At 53.2% G+C, this 19765-nt stretch overlaps 1 protein-coding gene across 1 annotated transcript in view; it reads right to left on the reverse strand.

Annotated features, from left to right (window-relative positions):
* Positions 1 to 28: 28 nt before the first annotated feature.
* KCNJ10 (potassium channel, inwardly rectifying subfamily J, member 10) overlaps positions 29 to 19765 on the reverse strand; it is a 28947-nt gene continuing 9210 nt past the window's right edge. Inside the window, exon 2 of the mRNA XM_004688369.2 lies at positions 29 to 4774. Within this exon, the coding sequence (XP_004688426.1) occupies positions 3635 to 4774 (1140 nt within the window). The 3' untranslated portion in view covers positions 29 to 3634. The remainder of the gene's footprint in view (positions 4775 to 19765) is intronic.

Consider the following 19765-nt stretch of genomic DNA (forward strand, 5'->3'; position numbering starts at 1 on the left):
AGATGCTAGAGTGAAGAACAGTTTCATCCATTTTATTTAGTAGCTTGTTCTGAACAGACAAAAATAAAATAAACCAAAACATCTCACGTGCCTTTTTTATTCCTAGATAAATTCGACCTGTTTTAGTCTTTAATGCAACGAATGGAAAAGCCATCCCTAGATACTTCTGCTTCCACAGACTTGGCCATTATTGAGCCTGAGGCCCATGCTAACTTCACAGCAAAGGGAGTGGGTTATTTTACACATGAACTAGATTAGCTCGAGGGGTAAAGGACCAGCAGGGTGGCCTTGGGGAGGGGTATGCCCCTGGCTTGGAGAGGCCTCAGAGGGAAACCTCTGGATGGTCTTATTAGCAGACAGAGGCAATATAATGAGTGAAGCCCAGAGGAGGCCCCTTACCCCAAGGCACCAAGCCTCCACTCCTCATTTTCCTAGTGCTGTCAAAATTGAAGTACACCACACCCTCCCCTGCTCAAAGGCCAGGATCCACATTTCAACCTGGAGGCATTCTCTTCCGGCTACTTGCCACACACAGAAGGCTGGGCCTCTGCCTTGGAAGCATCTTAGGCCCAACAGCTCTTTAATCCTAGTGTCTGGATTCTAGGGTTGGGGCTTCCCCTCAGTGCCACCCAAAGAGGAGAGTCTCAGCTGCTTAGTTAAACAGCCGTCACCTCTAGGAGATGGCGTGCAGTCCCTGTTGAAACAGGGCAAATATCATGGACTTCAAGAAAAGGAAGCAGAAGAGTGCTTTATTTTAAAACAAAAAGTGCTATAGTGACAGGACACTGCTGGGGACGGGAGCAGGAGAATAAGGTTCTAGAGGTTCTAGCACTTGTGGGTGGCGTTTCTCCCCTCTCACATCTCTCCAGTCTCCCTGCTTCCTTGTCTGTTGGCAGAAGCCTCGTGAATGCCTCTTTATTTCTGAAAAGCAGCTTCCACCACCACCACACCCTTCCCATCATCAAACCTGGAGGTCTTGCTCAGGCCTCTCACACCCACAGTGGGCCCAGGACCACTGGCTGCATGGCTGAGAGTCTGGCGAGTCCAACCTTAGAACCAGACCGAAACACCTGCCTCCGTTGCTGGGGTCTCAGACTTCTTCCACTGTACAGTCAATATGTTTGGTTATATACATTATAGATATATCTACACGTACATATATATTATCTCTGTTTCTTTCTCCTCCTTAGATAAAACAATTCATCTGTATCACATCCAAATCCCCGAGCCACCACCTACCTCTTGTCTGCCAACCCAAGAAACACCCAGGCTTTCATCAGTTCCACCCAGTCCTTCAGCACGGCCTGTCTCGTCGTCACACCCTGAGTATCCTCCCCCTCGGTTGTTCTGCCCTCATCTGAAGTGCCCCCTGCCCCTGTGCCCAGTGCCCTCCTGGCATTCTGTATCTTGGTTGTGGCCAGGTGTCCGCTGCTCCTCAGACCCAGCTGCTTCTCATGCTCATCTGATTGCTCAGAGGAGATGGGGCCGTAGGCTGAAGAGCCCGTAGGGTTGAGGGTGGGGGGCATTGTCCTCGGGGAGGGCTCCTGGGAGAATATTTAAAAGACTGTGTGATTTAAAGTGCAATTTAGAGCGAAGTCTGGGGTTCTGGAGGAAAATCGAAAGGATAAGTCAGAAAATATTCTCATTCTGTTATCCAACAGTCTGAGTCTGGGGGCTGAGAATAGACAGCAGAGGGCCGGAGGGGAGTGACTCCTTGGGAGGGGCGCCCCTGTGTGCAGAGAAACTGGATAGATAAGACACATCGCATACACATAAACACACTCCACAGTACCTTTGCCCTCACGCATGGGAAGAAATCAAGAAAGTGTAACGTGGAACCAATGGAGGGCCCAGGGTCTGGCTCTGCCCTCTGTTCTATTTTGGGTTTTCAAAGTGTTTCTGGTTCCGGTTTTCTTGAGAGCCATGGAGTAATGATGGGGGTTACAAGAAGCGGAGAATGAAGCGTCTTCATTTTCAAGGTGCAGTGAGTTGAGCTCAAGGAGCTTGTGCAGCCGTCGTAAGGGGTGACCTTGGGTCCAGACCCCTACTCCTGTCAGTTTCTCTGCAAGGCCCTGCACACAGACATGTGTGCATATTCCAAGTGTGGAACTTCTAACAGGTGACCCAGTCCCCCTCAATAAACTGCCACGGGATTCATACCACTCTATGTGATTTTGAGGGATGCCAGGAGCTCCCTGGTGACTAGATGAGACGAAAAATCTCTGTTGCGATTTAGGGCTTTAGAGAAAGTTCTAGTGCCTGTATGCCCTTCCTTTCCCTATGATAGTCTCTCCAGGGAGCAAGAAACAACTCAAGTCGAATCCTAAATGGCGCCTTCTAACTTGCCTGAAATGGCAGAAGAGGAGCATGAGGCTGACAGTCATTTATCCCTGTGTCAGGAGCTGCTGAGGGACACTAGCCATGGATCGGGGGGTCCCATTCCTCCCATCATTGCCCGATGCAGCGGCTTGGCACAATGCGGAGGTGCTGGGAGGAGCAGCAGGGAGATTAGTGTCTGCCAGCCAGAGCTCTGTCTGCCCAAACCTGAACAAAGCAGCCCTGATTCCCAGAGGCTCTGGAACGCAGTCTGGGAATCCGAAAATCCACTCATCCCACTCGGTGGGGCATGCACACTTGTCCTGGTGAATCCGTGCCCTGCCTGTGAGTCTCATCTTAGTTGTGCCTCAGTGTTAAGGGAGGGAGATCCTTGCAAAGGGTTGGAGTTAAGGGAAGAGAGGGCTGGGGTTGGGCAGGAACGGAGGAGAGAAACTAAGCACAGTGGAGCATCAGTTTCAGATCTTTCCATGGGCCGGGGCACTGAACTGCTTCAGGGGAACATACTCACAAGGGTCACTCCCATTCCCAGGACACGGGAAACCAAGCCTCCCAGGGCTGCCTGGAAGACAGGCAGGGCATGGGGCATCACTCTCCACGGCAGAGTTCGGAGCCCAGGAAGGGTGCTGTGTGGGGCTGTGATTTTTATTTCCAGGAGTGCCCCCAGAGTGAATGTCCCAGGAGAGGGTCCACTTGGGAATGCAGAAAAGGACAATCCTGCTGACCCTGGTCTTAGGTCACAGCCCCAGGTTCCTGATGCCGACAAAAACAAGCGACACCAGGAAAAACTGCTATCACCAAGGACTGGTAGGATAAATTGGATTACTTGATTCCAGATTCCTATATTTCTGAGGGCACAGACCTCAAGGGGCCCACCAGAGAGGGTCTCGCCTTAGAGAACTTGCTAGCTGGGGAGTTAGAGACGGGGGGCTCCAGCTTCAAGTCACGGAACTTCCTGGCAGTCGCGGGCAGTGGGGGGAGGCTATCTGTCCAACGGCGTGGTCCTCCTAATGTACGTCTCCAAGCATGGCTGAGGCCTGGTGGGCCACTGCAGCCTAATCTTCCCTCTCTTCCCCCATCCTGGCCTAAGGGAGGTGTGTGTATATGGGGTGGAAGTGGTGAAAGGGTACAGGGGGAGGGAACTTGGATTCCAATTGGCCTCGACTACCTGCTGGCCACTGGGTAAGGGAGAGGGAGTGGAGAAGGTGCTTCTGGGGCCCTCCAGTGAGCCTGGGTGGCGTCCCCCACCCAGGGGGCCAAAAGCAAGAGCCCAGAGGGACGGGAGGTGGGGAACCCAGCGTCAGACGTTGCTGATACGCACGCTAAGGGCACTGCCCTCCTTCTCCGCTTGCTCCCTCAGTGACTCCTCCAACTTGAGCTTTTCAGGGTCTCCATAGCGTACGGTGCTGTCACGGAGGCCACTTGGAGGGGCCACCTTCACAACCTGGTCAAAAAGGCTAAAGTCAGCTATGTACTTGCCACTGGCCGACAGTGAGATGGCGGGCGTGAACTCGTAGCCCCAAAGGATCTCTTCCGGCAGGTAGGAAGTGCGCACCTGGCAGGTGGCACTGGTGGATTCCACTGTCCCGCTTAGGATCAGCACCAGCTCGAAGTCCCCCTCCCCGCTGCGGAGGGGAAGATCTTTCAAGGGACTGGTGTCATCCACCACGTGGTAGAAGGTGAGAGGTAGGATGAGGAAGGGACTGTCAGAGGCCGTGTCCACTTGGAAGGCCACATTGACCTGGTTGAGCCGGATGTTCTCGCCTTCCTTGGTCTGGTGGGTCTGAAGCAGCTTGCCCGTCACCTGGCAGCCAATGAGGAGGCTCTTGCGCATGTTGGCCACTCGGATCATCAGGCAGGGCTTCCCGTTGTGGGCGGCCACCACCGCATGCTGGCTGAAGCGGATGGTCTCCGCCCGCTTCTTGGGCCGGGCAATCTTGGCCAGGAAGGTGCCCGTGATGAAGATCTCCAGGATGGTGGTGAGCACCAGCTGGGCGATTAGAAGCACAATGGCCAGGGGGCACTCCTCGCTGATGTAACGGAAGCCGTAACCAATGGTGGTCTGGGACTCGAGGGAGAAGAGGAAGGCCCCGGTGAGCGTGTGCACCTGCACCACACAGGGCGTGTGATTGGCCGGGGGGCCCAGCTCCAGCAGGTCCCCGTGCGCCACAGCCACCAGGTACCACACCACGCCGAAGAGGAACCAGGTGCCTGCAAAGGTGGCAGAGAAGAGCAGAAGCTTGTAGCGCCACTGCATGTCGATGAAGGTCGTCCACAGGTCCTTGAGGTACAGGAAGCGCTTGTCGGCAATGTGCTCCATCCTCACGTTGCTGCGGCCGTCTTTGGTCAGCACTCGCCGCCGCGGCAGGCCCGGGCCCACCAGGGGCCGGCTTTCTGTCTGAGTCGTCTGGCTATAGTACACCTTGGCGACCGATGTCATCTAGGGGGGCAAGACAGCACGCTGAGGTTACTGAGCCAGCTCCCAGCCACCGCCCAGTAGGAAGGAAGAGGCATGGTCCTCTGGGTGACGCTTTTTTCTTCCCTTACTAGCAAATACTCATTGAGCGCTTGCTGTGTGCCCAAGCACTGTGCAAGAAGCTCGTGAGCAAAGATGAAAATGACCCTGCTGCTCTTCAAGGACTCAGGCATGTGGGAAAGACACATGTGCCATCAGCCAAGAATTACAACCCAGTTTGCTGTTGGTAACTCTTAGAAGAGGCCGAGAGGAGAGAGTGATGTTCACAGTTCCTGGGAGGTGGGTTGAAGGAAGGGGGCTCGACTGGTCTCCAGTCACTACAGAACCAGTTCTGTAAAGCACTCTAGTTCTGCAGTAGGGCCCCTCCCCCTCCTTTGGGACAGCATCTGCAAGAAAGTCTATGCTGCTGAAATCCTTCCCCAGCCTCCCTTGACACACGCAAACCCTCACTGTCTCCACTCTCTCCCCTCGCGCTGTCAGGCTTCACTGTTAACACCAAAGTCGTCACCTAACTCAGAAAACAGCAGAAACGACACGTTCTCCTACCCACCAAGACGGTCTCTAAACACTCCACCGGATCTGCATCATGGGGGAAATTCCGTCTGGGCAGGGGCTGGGGTGGTGTTGGGACCTGAGCAAGGAGAAACCAGCAATGACAGAGGAGAAACAACATGCTAAGCTTCCTGGCAGCGTTGGGGCATTTTCCCGAGGTCTGGGAGAGCACCAGATGGTAGGTGGCAAAGCTATCTCAAACCAAGTGAAGTAGGAGAGGAGTGTGGATTAGTCGCTCTGTCGGCACCAGCTCAGATTCAGGATTGCTATTTGTCCTGATAGCAGAAAGTGGGACAAGGCACTGAAATAGGAGACAGCTCGCTTAATACAAGGCGCCCGGCCCCCCTGTCTTAGGGGTAACTTGTACTTTTCCAGAAGAGAAAGAATCTCAATCACTTGCGTCCTTGGACTCTGGATCTGATGGCCAGTGTTCTGGGAAGGAGCAGGGTATTTGCTGTGGAGTTTGGCCCTTCCTGGAGAACAGAGAGCCTCTTCACTTTCTCCCCTCCAGGAAGTGTGAACCACTGACTTCTCTTACTCTCGACAACCCCCCACCCCTGTCTTCCCCGTGACCCTACTCCTGGAAGGCTCTAAGTTATGTGGCTTCCTTCATATATCCACCCTAGTAGGCACTAAACGAGAATCCAGAATGGTCCAACGAGGAGCCGTTTTACCAGACCCTGCCCACTTGGAATTTTTGTCCAGACCAGATGCTTCCTACATTCTAGTCTGCTTGGCTACTTTGAGCAAAAGGGAAGCTCTGGAAGTTGAATCTGTACTGGGAGCCCAAGTAAAGTTGCATTCAGTACGCAGTAGGCATCAGTTGCCAATCGTCATGACGCCTGCGTGCACAGGCCCTTCAAAGTCTACAAGGCTTACTCGTTTACTCTTCAAACTTTAGAAAAGATGTGAACCCCTGTAAGAGGTTTTGAGGGGCACTGAGAGGACTTGGGAGTGCTAGGAAGCTGTGGGTGAATCAACATGGTTTTAATTTTCAAAAAGAAAATGAAGTCTGCAGACAGACTAGCTCTTGATCCTAAGAAGATTTGAGGGGGAAACTTTAAGACTGAGCACTGGGGCAGGGTGAGTCTCTAAGAAGGAGTCACATGAAATTCATCCAATTTCCTTCTATATAACAAGGTTACTAAAGGGGCAAATCAGGAAAATGCAATAGATGGTGTAAGCAAGATTTTTGAGATGTTCTCTTATTATGTCCTTGGGGATAAAGTAGAGAAAAATGAACAGCATGAATCTAGTTAGGTAAGTCACAGTAAATCAGTGGTTCTCGTGAGTGGCTCCTGGTAGCCTGCATTCTGCTTTCTAGTGATGTATTTAAAAAAAAACTTTATCAGGTCCTCCCTGGTTGTGCAGTAGGTTAAAGCACAGCACTGAGAGGCTGAAGCCACTTCCACATGAGTTTGATCCCCGTCTGTCCCAGAGGTGACCCACATGGTGCAGACCTTTCTTGACCCTCCCGCTGCTCCCCTCAGCAGTGTACTTCATCAGGCAGTCTGTTCTTCTCCCTGCTCTGTCTCTGGTGAATCCTCTCACCCCCTGCAACTCTGGCTTGTACCTCAGTTCTGTATGCATAAATAAATAAATCTTAAAATCAAAACCTTTATCTTTGGCCTTGCCCTATTAGATGTTCTCCTCACTATTTTTATTCAAAACTCTACAACACATGGCTATCGTGTGGATGGCACAAAGTTGGGACAGATTGCGAATACAAGGTGTGGAGCAGAATTGGGATCTAAAAAGAGGTCAGTGACGGTGCCAAATTAACAAGAGGATATATGCTGGGTTACAGATTTGGGTCTAAAAGTCACCTGAGAAGGTCCTGGGCTGGCAAGACATGATTTCACTAGCAGAATAATGAAGATAGATTTAACCCTTTAGCAGAAAATAGTCTCTGTGCTTTGGTTGCCTGAGAAACAACACCATCTTCAACTTTAGGTGAAGGAAACTATCTAGAAGAGGAAAGAGGATGGTCTGCTGTGCTCATCCTGCATCCACAGCATTGTGTCCCAGGAACAGTCCGATCTGAGAGGGCTCAGAACCACGTCACACACAGTGTGACTGAAGGAGGTGGAGAGGTTCGTCTGGAGATCTATATCTCCACATGCAAGTATTTAGTCTGAAGAGCTGTCATTTGAACAAGGAGTTGGACTGGTTCTTTGAGCGTCAAGAACACCAGACCAGTGAGTTCAAACCACAAGGGAAAAGATGCCAGGCTGATGTGACATCATCACAGTCGGGACAGGCCGCAAAAGGTGCAGGGTGCCCGTCCCTGGTGGTGTTTGAGGACACGTTGGATGAGCACCTTGCAGAGACACTGCAGAGGGGGTTAAAGCTTTGGATGGAAGGTTGAGAGATAGTCTCTAGGTGTCCCCTACACTCATGGCCGATCAAGATGCCTGTCTCCTCCTCCTCCTCCCCGCCTCCACTGCCCACACTTGATCTGGGGGTGCACCTCAATGCCTAGCTCCGTGCTGAGGTGATAGCCTTCAGCTCTGGGGCTCTGTGGTCTCAGAGAAGCCTTGTTTATTCCCAGAATAATAGGTTATGTTTATATACCCCGTTGGTCAAATATGTCATGTGGCCCTCACACCATGAGCTAAGAAGGAAAGACACCTTTAGAAACTGAAGTTTGGAGAAAGTCTCCCCAATTATGTTGGTGGCAGCACTGAGCCAGAACCCAGATCTGCTGACTCTTGATCTGAGACTTATACTGGTAAGAAATGCTTCTGTCTCCCAGGCTCATTGTCATGGGCCCAGGAGGTGCCTCTATGGTGCCCTGGGGAGAGTCATAGCTGGGACAGAGAAGACAGAGCCTGGAGTTTCTGGAACCCAGGAGCACTGGAGATTTTGGCCACTGGCTAAAACTCTTTGTTGTGATAGCCGCCTCCAGCTGTACGCCTGCTGCTGCCAGCCATTATCCTCCAGCTGTTATCTGCGGCCCCCAGCTGTTTGCCACCTCCCACAGCCAGGCAGCTTTGTTCTCCTTGGTGGTCAGAGTCAGAAGCGGATAAACAATTCACTACATTCCACCCCCAAGCTGGCGGTGGGGGGCAAAGGGAGCCTGGGAAGGAAGCAGTTCCAAGCCCTAGAAACTATTCATTGCTACCCCACCTGAAATGCATTTTTCCCCTAGAGGGTGCTATTTCCCCAAGTCAGGCCCAGTCAGATACCAAGGATACCGTCAGATACAGCACGGGAGAAACTCAGACCAGCCCCTGGGTGGTGAAAATCGACAGAAATACAGAAAACCAACAGAAATACAGATGGTCACCTTTCACCTCTAACAATTAAACTAATGAGTCCCTAAAACAAAGGCTGGCCAGACCTATCCTGATGTCCAGCATGTCCCCTCCAAAAAACCACACTCACCTCTGTTCTCCAGCGTGAACAGAGGCACACGGGCCCTCCTTGGGAACAGAACTGCTCTGGGGGAGCAGACGCTGCTCTTGTGGCTCTGGTGACTGAAATTGGTCCTTGACTCCCTGTTGCTTTTAGGATAAATCGTGAGCCCCTGAGCACAGTGGTCAAAGCCCTTCCTGACTGGCCCCTGCCCACCTCCTGGCATTAGTCCTGCCACTCTTGTGCCCACACCCTAGGCCCCAGCTGGGGAAGAGCCTAGTGCTTCATCCTTTCTGCCTTTAGGCCTGTTCTCACACCACAGCTCTGTGCCCACCTGACAGCCTGCTTGGCTTTCACAGCTGGCATCTAATGTCACCCCTGCCTCTCTTAGGTGTCTCCTGGCCCTGGGCTTCTCTCTCTCCACCCAGCGTGGGCTTCCTGGGCATGGCCTTATACACATTCCTACTTTAAAACACTGGAGTGCTTTGCAGTGGTTACCCACCTTCTGCAAGTTCTTAATTTTAAGCCATAGACTGTGACTCTCACCCATGTCCCCATCATGGCTGTAGCCTGGTAAGAAGGCCTGTGTAAAGGAATGACTGGAAGCTTGATCTGGACAGACAGGCCTGAGCGAGGTGGCCACCTGAGCCTACCACCTCCCTGAAAGGCTGAGCTTACAGAGCCTTCAAGTGGAGCCTCATCAGAAATGAGCTCAGCCAGGCTCCCTTAGGGCAGCAGATGATTAGAAATTTTCTCAAAAGGTGGAAGAAAACAAGCCCAGAGGCATCAGCCCCAATTCTCCTGTGGGGGACTGATCCTTTTGCAAGAAGATGGAGAAGGAGAATGAGCCTTGAAAATCGCTGGGGGCATCCTAATGGTCTATGCCAAATGAAGTAGCTAGCGAGGTTGTTTCAATTCCCTCCTGGGGCAGGAATGGACCCTGAGCACAGACTTGCATCTATTTTCTCTGTGACAAGAGGATCCTGACTGCACATAAGTGAACCCACATAAATGCATTCATCCAGATGTGAACAAATCCTCTTTCTTCTCCCTGTGGCCCCCCCTTTTTTCCCAAAGCAGTCAATGTTGCCATCATCCTCTGAGTTAGCTCACAGAAAATCTCAGGATCATCTCAAACTCTCCCCCGCCTCTACTCAGGGCTGCTTGGAAGCCACATACTGCAGGGCCATTGCCATGCCCCTTCCCCTCCGTGCCACTGTGTCATACCAGGGCCTTTACACCTTGGCTGAGTCACCTCCTACTCATCTCCTGTCACCAATCCCCTCTCTTCACCTCTCCCTACACAGCTACTCGCTTCCGCTTCCTCACTTATACCCAGTCAATGGACATTCACAAAGCACTTGTATACTTTACTCTGATCAAGCCTTCTCCATCTCCTTCTAGCCCTCCCTCCCAGCTGTATGCCCTATTTCTTCTCACCACGGCAAGGCAACTACCCCTCCTTCCTGCTGCCTGCACCATCCTCCCTGCCTTCCAGTGACTGCTCCTGCTCTTGGCTCCTCCTGCCCCCCACCCTTTCTCCTGGTCTCCACATACCCAAGATTTCTATCGGTCTTGGTTCTTCTGAACCCTCTTCGTGAAACCTTCTCTGATGCCCACATCCTTAAGAAACCCGCCCCCTTCTGAGTTCCTACCTTCATGGCATACCTCTACTTGGCTTATCTTTCATCTTCTACTATAGATGGGCTCATTGAAACAGGAACAATGCTTTGATGAGCCTGATGTACGACTAGCACAGTATGTGACTTGTGGTAGGCACTCAAGCAGTGTTTCACGAGTGAGTGCATGACAGAGTGCTCCCAAACCCCACCAGCTATGGGGCCAATCTGAAGACATGGGGCTGGTCTCTGGGCGCACAGAGGGCAGAGCAGTGGTCTCTCCCAGATCTAGGAAGAGTGGAACTGCACTCTGTCCGGGGTCTCCCACTCAGGGCCTTCTCACCCCTCTCTCTTGGCTTTTCTTTTCTTTTTTTTTTTAAAAAAAGATTAATTTATTTATGCATACAGAACTGGGGTACAGACCAGAGGTGCAAGGGCGGTGAGCAGATTCACCGGAGACAGAGTGGGGAGGGGAACAGGCAGATCTACTGAAATACACTGCTGAAGGGAGCAGCAGGCAGGTCAGGAGAGGTCTGCTGCGCCATGTGGGTCAGCTCCCTGGTGGGGATCGAACTTGTGCTGAAGTAGCTGTGGCCAGCATCGAAGTGCTGCTCTTTAACCCACTGTGCTACCAGGGAGGGCACTCGGCTTGAAGGACAGGGCCCTTGCTGAGTGCGGTGGGGGTCAAAGAGAAGGTCCTTCCAGTGAAGGGCGCAGTGGGAACCAAAGGTGTACACGGAGGAAATCCAGGCCAGCAGGGAGAGAGCCGTTCATTTTGGTTGGAGAGTGGAGAGCATGTGAAAGGCATTAATAAGACAAATGGGAGAAAGAGCGATATGGTCTGGCCCCTCACACCCTTTTTTGTGGCGGGTGGCTGGGATGAAGACAACAGCTATGCAGTGTGGATGCGGAGGCCTGTGGCCCCACAAGGATCGGGCACGGAGCCTTGGCTGGTCCCCATGGGGCACTAGGCTGCTGGACACATCACGTGTCACAGAGCCACAGGTGACTGTGTCTTCTGACCGTGGGACACATTTTCCTCTACTGTTTTTGTTGTTGTTAAGATTTATTTATTTATGCACACAAGAACCGTGGTACAGGCCATAGGTGTAGGGGGTGAGAGGATTTACCAGAGACAGAGTAGGGAGCAGAACAGGCAGATTGATTGATATACTGAGGGGAGCAGCGGGTGAGTCAGGAGAGGTCTGCTGCGCCGTGTGGGTCAGCCCCCTGGCTGGGTATCCAACTTGTGCTACAGTGGCTGCGGCTTTCTTCATCGAGCTGAGCTGCGCTTTAACAGTGCGGCACCAGGGAGGGCCCTCTATTGGTTTGTTCAGGGAACTGGGAGAGAGGGCGGGACCGTCGTGCACTGAATATCTACTTCAGTCTGGGGCTCATGGTTCATCTCTGCAACCACTCTGTAAAGTTGTCGTCTTCACAGTCACCGACGAAACGGCCAACCACCAGGCAACGCACTTAGCAACAGAGGTGAGAACGAGGCCTAGTTTGGGCCAACCCCAAAGTCCCTTCCACTTTGGCTTCCAGTGAAAACTCCCATGAATGTGCCTCTACTGAACAGACTCCACAGCAAACGGGGGAGCTGACACCACGCGCGTGTTAGGATGTCAGCGGGAATGCCATGCGTGAAAGATTCACCCACAGAGACTCCGGGTGCAGCCTGTGCTCAGAAGTGATGCCACGTCTGCTGGGTCTTCATCTCCTTCTTTCTTCTAGTTTTGCCTGGCACGTCTACGCTCCCCTTCCTTCCCTTGGACTCTGCTCCCAGCTGTCCCCGAGGCCTGGGCTGCCTGCTTGCCCCCCGTGACTCTCGCTGCCTGTTACCAACTTGTGTTCCCCTTCCGTCCTCTTCACTTTCCTCCCTGGGTTTTCAGTCCCTGCACAGGTGTCTGATCATCCTTTCTCGTCACAGTTCCTTCAGCCTCCTGCATCTCATCCTGGAGAGGAGATTTTTGAAGATGGTGCTATACAGAATGGCTTGCTGTCTTGCTAATCCCAACTGCGCCCTTCAAACTCCCCACCACACGGTGTCTCCATCTACATTCCAAGGCCTTGGTGACCACACTACTGTAGGAATCCTAAGCCCAACGGCCTCCTATTCTTCCTATGTCTCTCCTCCAGAAAAGAACCTCCGATTTGGGGAGATAGAAGGCGACTGTTTCTGGGCCCTCATGGCATGGTGGGTTGAAGCCAAAGCCACTTCAGCATGAGTTCAATCCCCGCCTGCCCCGGAGGTGACCACATGGCGCGGCAGACCTCTCCTGACCCGCCCGCTGCTCCCCTCAGCAGTGTACTTTGTCGATCTGCCTGTTCTGCTCCCCGCTCTGTCTCTGGTGAGTCCTCTCACTGCCCCAGAACCTCTGGCCTGTACCCCAGTTCTGTATGCATAAATAAATAAATCTTTAAAAAAAAAAAAAGGAGACTGGCTGTGAAATAAGCCAGTCATTGCTGATTGCTGATTAAAGGTGCTGCTGAGCTGTCACTGTGGGCAGAGATAAGTAAGCAAGAGATGGACTAGGGAGCCCCGCGGTCAGCGCTCACTCATTCCCAAGGTCCACAGTGTGCCTACCTGCCCGGTAACCTCCCCTCGCCGCCTCCCCCACCATAGGATTCTGAGCAAATCTCCCAGAAACCAAGCCTGCTCCAAGCCCACTCATCCGCCATGGCCCAGCTGGTGTCAGTGGAGCACAGCCTGGAGACGGACGGTGTTAACACCTTCTAGGAACAGTGGGACGGGCTGGGGAGCAAGGGGCTGGGCCTCTCGTTTCTACTCTGCCCTGGTGCACGTGCGGCCACCTTGGGAGCACTGGAATGTCTCAGGCCTGCTTTCCCTCGTCATGGAGAAGAGCGGTGCCTCTCTTCCACACGTTTCTAGCCAGCCGCCAAGGCATACGATTACATTTAGTGTATTCTCCTGAGTTGCCAATTTTACTCAAAGATTTTGAGGGGAAATATTATTTGAATATTAAGCAACAAATGACAGAATAGAATGAATAATTCACATAATTTCAAGGACAGCAGCTTTCAAGTCTGGGCACGGTGGCGGCTTTGGCTCTGCCCTGTGTCCTCTGGGGTGCAGTCCTCCTCTGCCTTCCAGAACACCTGCTGGGTCCTTTTGGAGGCACTTCTTGTGTTAAAAGTCCAGCTAGCCTGGGTTGACCTGCAATTTGGTCCCCTTTCACTGGCCTCGTGGCCAAACAGTAAGAGCTGCCTGTCCCCACCCAGAGCGTCTCCTCTGGACACCAGCTCCCGCTTGCACTGCGACGTTGGAGGCCTCCATGGGAGATCGGCTGCATGGGGATGAAAGGAAGCATTTCTGGGCTTCCAAGTGTTCTTGGTGAGCGAGGGGAAGAGCAGAGAAAGGAGAGGGTGGAGAGGAAGGCAGGCAGAAAAGCACCGCAGGGTTATGTAAGCCTCAAGGTTGAAGAAACAATGGGGTTGGATTTGGGGTTCTTTTCAGACTTGATGTCTTTATTCATCAATCTCCTCTTGTCCTTCTCCAAAGAAGAAAAAACAAATAGAAGTGGGCCAGATGCACACAAATCTTGAGGTGGGAAAAGAGGGCAGTGTGTGTGCGTCGGGCCTGCTTGCCAACTGAGTCACAGCTCCCCTGTCCTGCACCCTTTCTTGGCCTGCCCCTTCCTCTGTCCTCTACCCTTGACCTGACACCAGGGCTCTGGCCCAGGGAAGAATGGGCTTTTCTTCTCCTGTGTCAACGTTTGGAAAGTTCTAGTAGTCTCATCAAAAGGATAAAGCCTTCAAAGCATTTCCTGGGAGCTGGTGACCTCTGCCTGGCCCTCCCGACCCCAGTGTTTTCCGGTCAAGAGAGGGAGGGGCAGGGATGGGGCCATGTCAGATGTTCTCTGTCCAGACATCACCAGCTGTCAGTGTGGGCTGATGGGGACCACTGCCCCTCCTCTGCCTGCTCCCCAGGCAGGACTTCTGCGCCTTCAAGAAGGGCACACTGAGGTCCTCCCTGGTGGCGCAGCGGGTTAGAGCACAGCACTAAGAAGCTGAAGCCACTTCAGCATGAGTTTGATCCCGGCCCCAGGAGGTGACCACATGGCCTGGCAGACCCCTCCTGACCCTCCTGCTGCTCCCCTCTGCAGTGTACTTCATCAATCTGCTCCTCACTCTGTCTCTGGTGAATCCTCTCGTTGCCCCTGCATCTCTGGTCTGTACCCCAGTTCTGTATGCATAAATAAATAAATCTTAAAAAAAAATAAAGAAGGGAGCATTGTTTCTGAGCAAACTGCTTGGAGAGCATCTCAGGGGGCCCCTCTTCCCCAACTGGACTGGAGGGTGCTTTCTGGGGACCTACGGCATGTGGGCACTGCTTCTGATGCCCCTACTCCCACACTCTAGCACACCCTTCCCAGGTCACCCCAGCAGCATCTGCTCCCAGTCACTCTGCTCCCAGCGGAGGTGTGTGCAAGGAGCCGGGTGCTGTGTGGAGGTCAGCTGAGGACAAAGGATGAGCACAGCTGCCTGGATTCTGGGTGCCTCCGGCCCTGGCAGTCTGGGGCCTTGCTTCCCAGGAATCTCTGCTCAGAGTGTGGGCCCACCTCCTCACCCCAACCCCACCGCCAGAAAAAATCACATCGTATAACGATTCGGCAGGAGGCAAAGGCCTTGGTAGGAATAACGTCTAGTTACCATCCGCCAGTATCCAGCACCACTTGCTGGTCACCAGTAAGGGGCAAGACTCTGAGAAGGCCCCCAAGGCTCAGGAAACTTGGAGGGGGCTGTGCCGGGCAGAAACAGGGCAGTGGCCATGATGCCTGTCCGGGGTCTCTTCTCACGGCCAGCCCTCCTGCCTCTAATCTTTCACTGCCACCTGCCTAGACACAGAGACCCCACCGGGGCATCCACACCTTCTGAGCTCAAAGGTCCAGTGGAGGGGCCATGCTAGTTTAGAAGCACAGATTTCTTCTAGGCATATAACTCTCTCAGGAGGTTCTTCCTGCACCTCAGCCCTGGTGACACTTACAGCTCAGGTTTAGCAGGGGCGGGGAACCAGCAGATGACCCAGCTCCTGCAAATGCAGAGCTTCACTGGCTATCTGCTCCTCTGCGGTGCCCTGCAGACATCTCCCACCACCAGAGGGCAGGCGGCCAGTCCCACTGCCCCTGCATTGCCTCCTGGCCCCTTCCACCCCTCACCCCCTACCCCCACCCTCTATTCCTGTTTCTTTGCTATCAAGACAGATTACAGGAAACTGCCAATTTAAAGAATGGATCTCAAATCAGCAATATCAAGCGGTGCAGTCCACCAGGCCCCTCAGACCAGCAGGCCGTGAAGTCCACACAGTGTGGGAGCAGTTCTGTCACCTACTCGTCAGCCAACAAAGAGCCAGACGATGCCCTGCAAGGTCACAGCCAACCGTTGGGTCATTAAACATTAAAGGCATTTCAGTCCCCACCTGGGCCATCTCCGGGCATCAGAGGCCTAGGGCTGATCTATCATCCTCCACACTATCTTCTGCGACTCTTACCACCATGGGGGGCACCCTCCCCTCTCCAATTCCTAGTACTGGAGTAGTTTGGGAGTGTCTGCATATCCCAGCTTTTTGATTTGGTGAAAGTCACATAAACTGCATCTCTGGGCCTCACAAACCCAGATACACAGTTGGGAGAGGCCCAGAAAGCATCCCCAGTAGAACCCTGAATGTGCCCACACAAGTGACATGTGAGGCCCCACTGCTGCTCCAGCAGGACCCTCAGCACCTGCCTGCGCCCTTCTGGCCCACTCTCCTGCTGTGTTTTCTCTGCCCCTTAAACGGACTCATGTCTCCACTCTCTTCCTTGCTCGGCTGTTTCATCACACCTGAGGAAATCCTCACCTCCACAGGGCCCACGACTCCCTCTGTCTAGAGCACGCCAGTTGAGGCACGTTCCACCCTCCTTTCACCTCCAAGGAAGTCCTCTGTGTACACAGAATAACCACCTGTTCCATGTCCAAGCTAGGCTCGGTGCCATCCTTGGTTTCTCTCCCCTCCCACAGCTGGTCACTAGGCCTTGTCAGGTTGCCCCTGCGGGCGCCTCTCTGTCTCAGCCCAGCCCAGACTCTCCCCAACCTGAAATGCAGCAATGAAGCCTCCCCTTCCCCTGTCCCCTCTCCCAGCTCCACCCCTGCCCCCTCTCCCAGCCCCACTCCTGCCCCCTCCCCCAGCCCCACCTCAACGGCCACCACAACCCAGCAGATCATCCCAGCTTTAAATCCTTGAGCAGATTCCCACGGTTTCTCCGGTGAAACCCAATTTTTTGGACAGGGCATTTGAAATCCTTCACCACCTGCCCCCCCCCTTAATTTTCACGACTCTCCTTGGATAGTCGGGCCTAGGCCCTCCCACCCCCAGTCACAGGGTGCTGCCACTGGTGCTTCACGCACAGCCTGCACACCCCAAGCTTTGCTCACTCAGTGCCTCCGCCTGGAAGATCCTTAACCCCCATGTTCCAGGGACAGTCTGCCATCACATCATACTATCACTCCTCTGTCCTTAAGACCTCTTTGAAATGACAGCCTTTGAACTTAACCTCCTTAAATTCTGACCTAGCTGGTCAGAGTGGAGGAAAGACAGGTTTGTGGCCCCTGGTATGATTCTGTGGCCCTTGAGGGACCACACTCCCCATCTTAGCAGCTATCACTCCATCACTGGGCCTCAGAAGTCTTCTCAAGTTGGCGGTGAGAAAAGCTATTTTCCATCAGATGGACTCAACCCAACCAATGAAGGCCTCTTGTTACCCCAGTCTGTCTGGGAGAGTTGGGGTGCTGTCTCTTCCTCTCCCATCTACTTGCCATCCTGTGCTCTGTGGCATTCTAGCAATGGAATGTCAGTCAATCTTTCAATGTCTCTAGTGCTTGTTTTCCTGACCGAATGAGATGGTGAGGCCTGCCCTTGTGTGGTTAGGATTGTGCAAGATACATGTGAACAGTCTGTAAGGCCCCTATGCAATTATGAAGTAGTGTTATATCGTGGCCTGCCCATGAGAGGAACTATCAGCTGAGGCAGAGAAACTACAGCCCAAAGAGGTAAAGAAACTTGCTGATACTCAAAAAAGATAAACTCATGCCTTTTGGAGCAACGTGGAAGGAGCTGAAAGGGATCATGCTTAGTGAAATAAGCCAGAAAGAAAAAGAAAAATACCGGATAGTTTTACTCATAGCAGGAGCTATGAGTAAGGGATCAGGAAAAAAAAAAGCAATTGTAATAAAGTAAAAACAAACAACTACAAACCAGAGACATTTTACGGGGTGGAGAGGGGAACAGGATCAAAACTGGAGAGAGAAGAGTGCACGGTGATGGCACATGGGTGAATTGGTGGTGGGAAGTCCATGAAGATTACAACCAAGATTTTAAAAATGCACTTAAGATAAATAAATATATTTTTAAAAGAAAGAAACTTGCTGGTGTTATTTAATGGCAAAGTCGGAAACTTCTCCACCCCAACCTCCCCTCACCCCACCCCACAAACTGGGTTGGCAATACTCATGCCCCACTCCTGTATCCCTTTTCTAAGGAAACAGGACTTACCACAGCCCCAGAACTGAGGGAGGCCCCACTCCACCTCCTCCACCCTCTTCATCTGCTTCCTTATAACCCCAAGTGAGGATCCTTTCAACCTTCTGGAAGGGGCCATAAGGGGGCCAGCAGAAGCCCAGCCCTCAGTGAGCACCCCTGGCCAGACAGCGCCAGGCAGCTGGCAAGCTCCCCAGAGCCCAGGATGCCCGGGCCCCAAAAGATTTGGGGGAGGTCAGTGAGCCTAAGCATCACTAAGTTGCCTCCTGAGTCTGGGAAAGCGCAGAGGACTGAGCTGATAGGTCTCGGGATCGGGGGTGCATCGCTGAGGGAAGAGGGTGACTGGCTGCCTGCACTGATCTCTCTGTACACTTTCTCCTCTGGTCTTAGGTCACGCGGGCCTGCGCCAGAGAAGCTTGGACATTGTCGGTCAGGGTCCCAGAGTGGGCAGAGACAGAGGGGTCACCCCAGTGTGCACCCTCCCAGAGCAGCTCCCAGAGGCATCCTTACACCTCCTCACACCTCCAGAAAGGACGGACACGCCCATCTTCTCACCAGCAGCCGCTGTGGGCTGTGGCGTCTCATTGCCCATCCATTTTTGTGTCTCCAGTGCTCGCATGGAGCAAGTGCTCACGACACTTGACATAAAAGCCCACAGGACTGAGACACTAAGCGATGTTCCTCCCTCAGGTCCCTTTCTCTGTGTGTAACGTGCTTCATCCTCGGGGGGCCCCTCCTTAAAGTTTCCCATTGATCTTGAAACAGTTGGGACAGTTGGGGCGTTGACTTGGTTTCCCCTAGGTTTCAGGCTGAAGAACCACCTTTTCCCTCATTTCCTCAGTCCTCATCTGCCTCCAGCCTCCTCCATCAATGATCTGGACTCTATGGTGAATGCCACATGAGGAAATGAGGCCCACGGGAGTACACAGTGCCTAGCGAGAAGCCTGGGTGCCAGGGTCTCCTGTAAGAGGTGTGGGATGAGAGAGGCAGATTTTTCAGTCCTGACCCAAAACCTGGCCCAGGGCAGACAGCCCAGACCCAGGGTTTCTCCCTGGCCCTGCTGGGAGTCCAATACCACTGGTGACCACAGGACCATGTGACCACGGTCAAGAAGACTGAGCTTGGGAGATGGAAAAGGACAGGGAGGTTGGAGGGGAGCAGAAGGGCCCCAATTCTAAAGCCCCTAGACCTGCTGGTGGGACAGAGTTCATGACAGTGTGAGTCGGCAGCTCTCCAGCGTCATGACTCTGCCTCCACCCCCTCACTCCTGTCCTCTTCCTTCAGCCACACTGCGCTTCTCTCAGTCCTTGAACAGGCCACACTTTCTCATACCATCAATTCCTGGAAAATAATGGGGCTCCTCTGTGGAGTTTGACGGACTTCTGCCTCCCCTCAGGCCTCAGCTCAGATGCCGCTTCCTCTGGGAAGCTTTTCCCCCTCCGTTTCCACACGCCACTAGCCCCTGTCCCCTGGACAGTGTAGTGGACTCGAGTCATCCCAGGAGGTCGGCAAGGGCTCTGCCCTCATATACAGAGCGAAGCCAGGCCCAGGGAGACTGGCAGACTCACTAGTAGGAACCAGTTAGTGAGGGGACCACAGGGGGAGCCCAGGTCTGTGCCCTCATCCTGCACCTGCCATCGGGGAATGCCCTCACCCTCCGACCCCTCACTCCAGTGTCAAGGAAGCCGATGCCTTGAAGAGTTGAGCGACTTCCCATGACCGCGCTGTTGGCTAGTAGCACAAGTGATTTTTTACTAGGCTCAGGGCCATAACCCCAGCTTTTTTCATCCCAACCTTTCTCTTCCTACCAGAGCTTTGCTGGGCCCCCCGCTCCTGCACAGCCGTAGAACCAGTCTTGAACCATTATCTACTGAGCTCATCCCCCAGCCT

This window comes from Condylura cristata, unplaced genomic scaffold, assembly GCF_000260355.1.
Source record: "Condylura cristata isolate star-nosed mole 26May11 unplaced genomic scaffold, ConCri1.0 scaffold00024, whole genome shotgun sequence".
In the NCBI taxonomy this organism is placed as follows: Eukaryota; Metazoa; Chordata; class Mammalia; order Eulipotyphla; family Talpidae; genus Condylura; species Condylura cristata.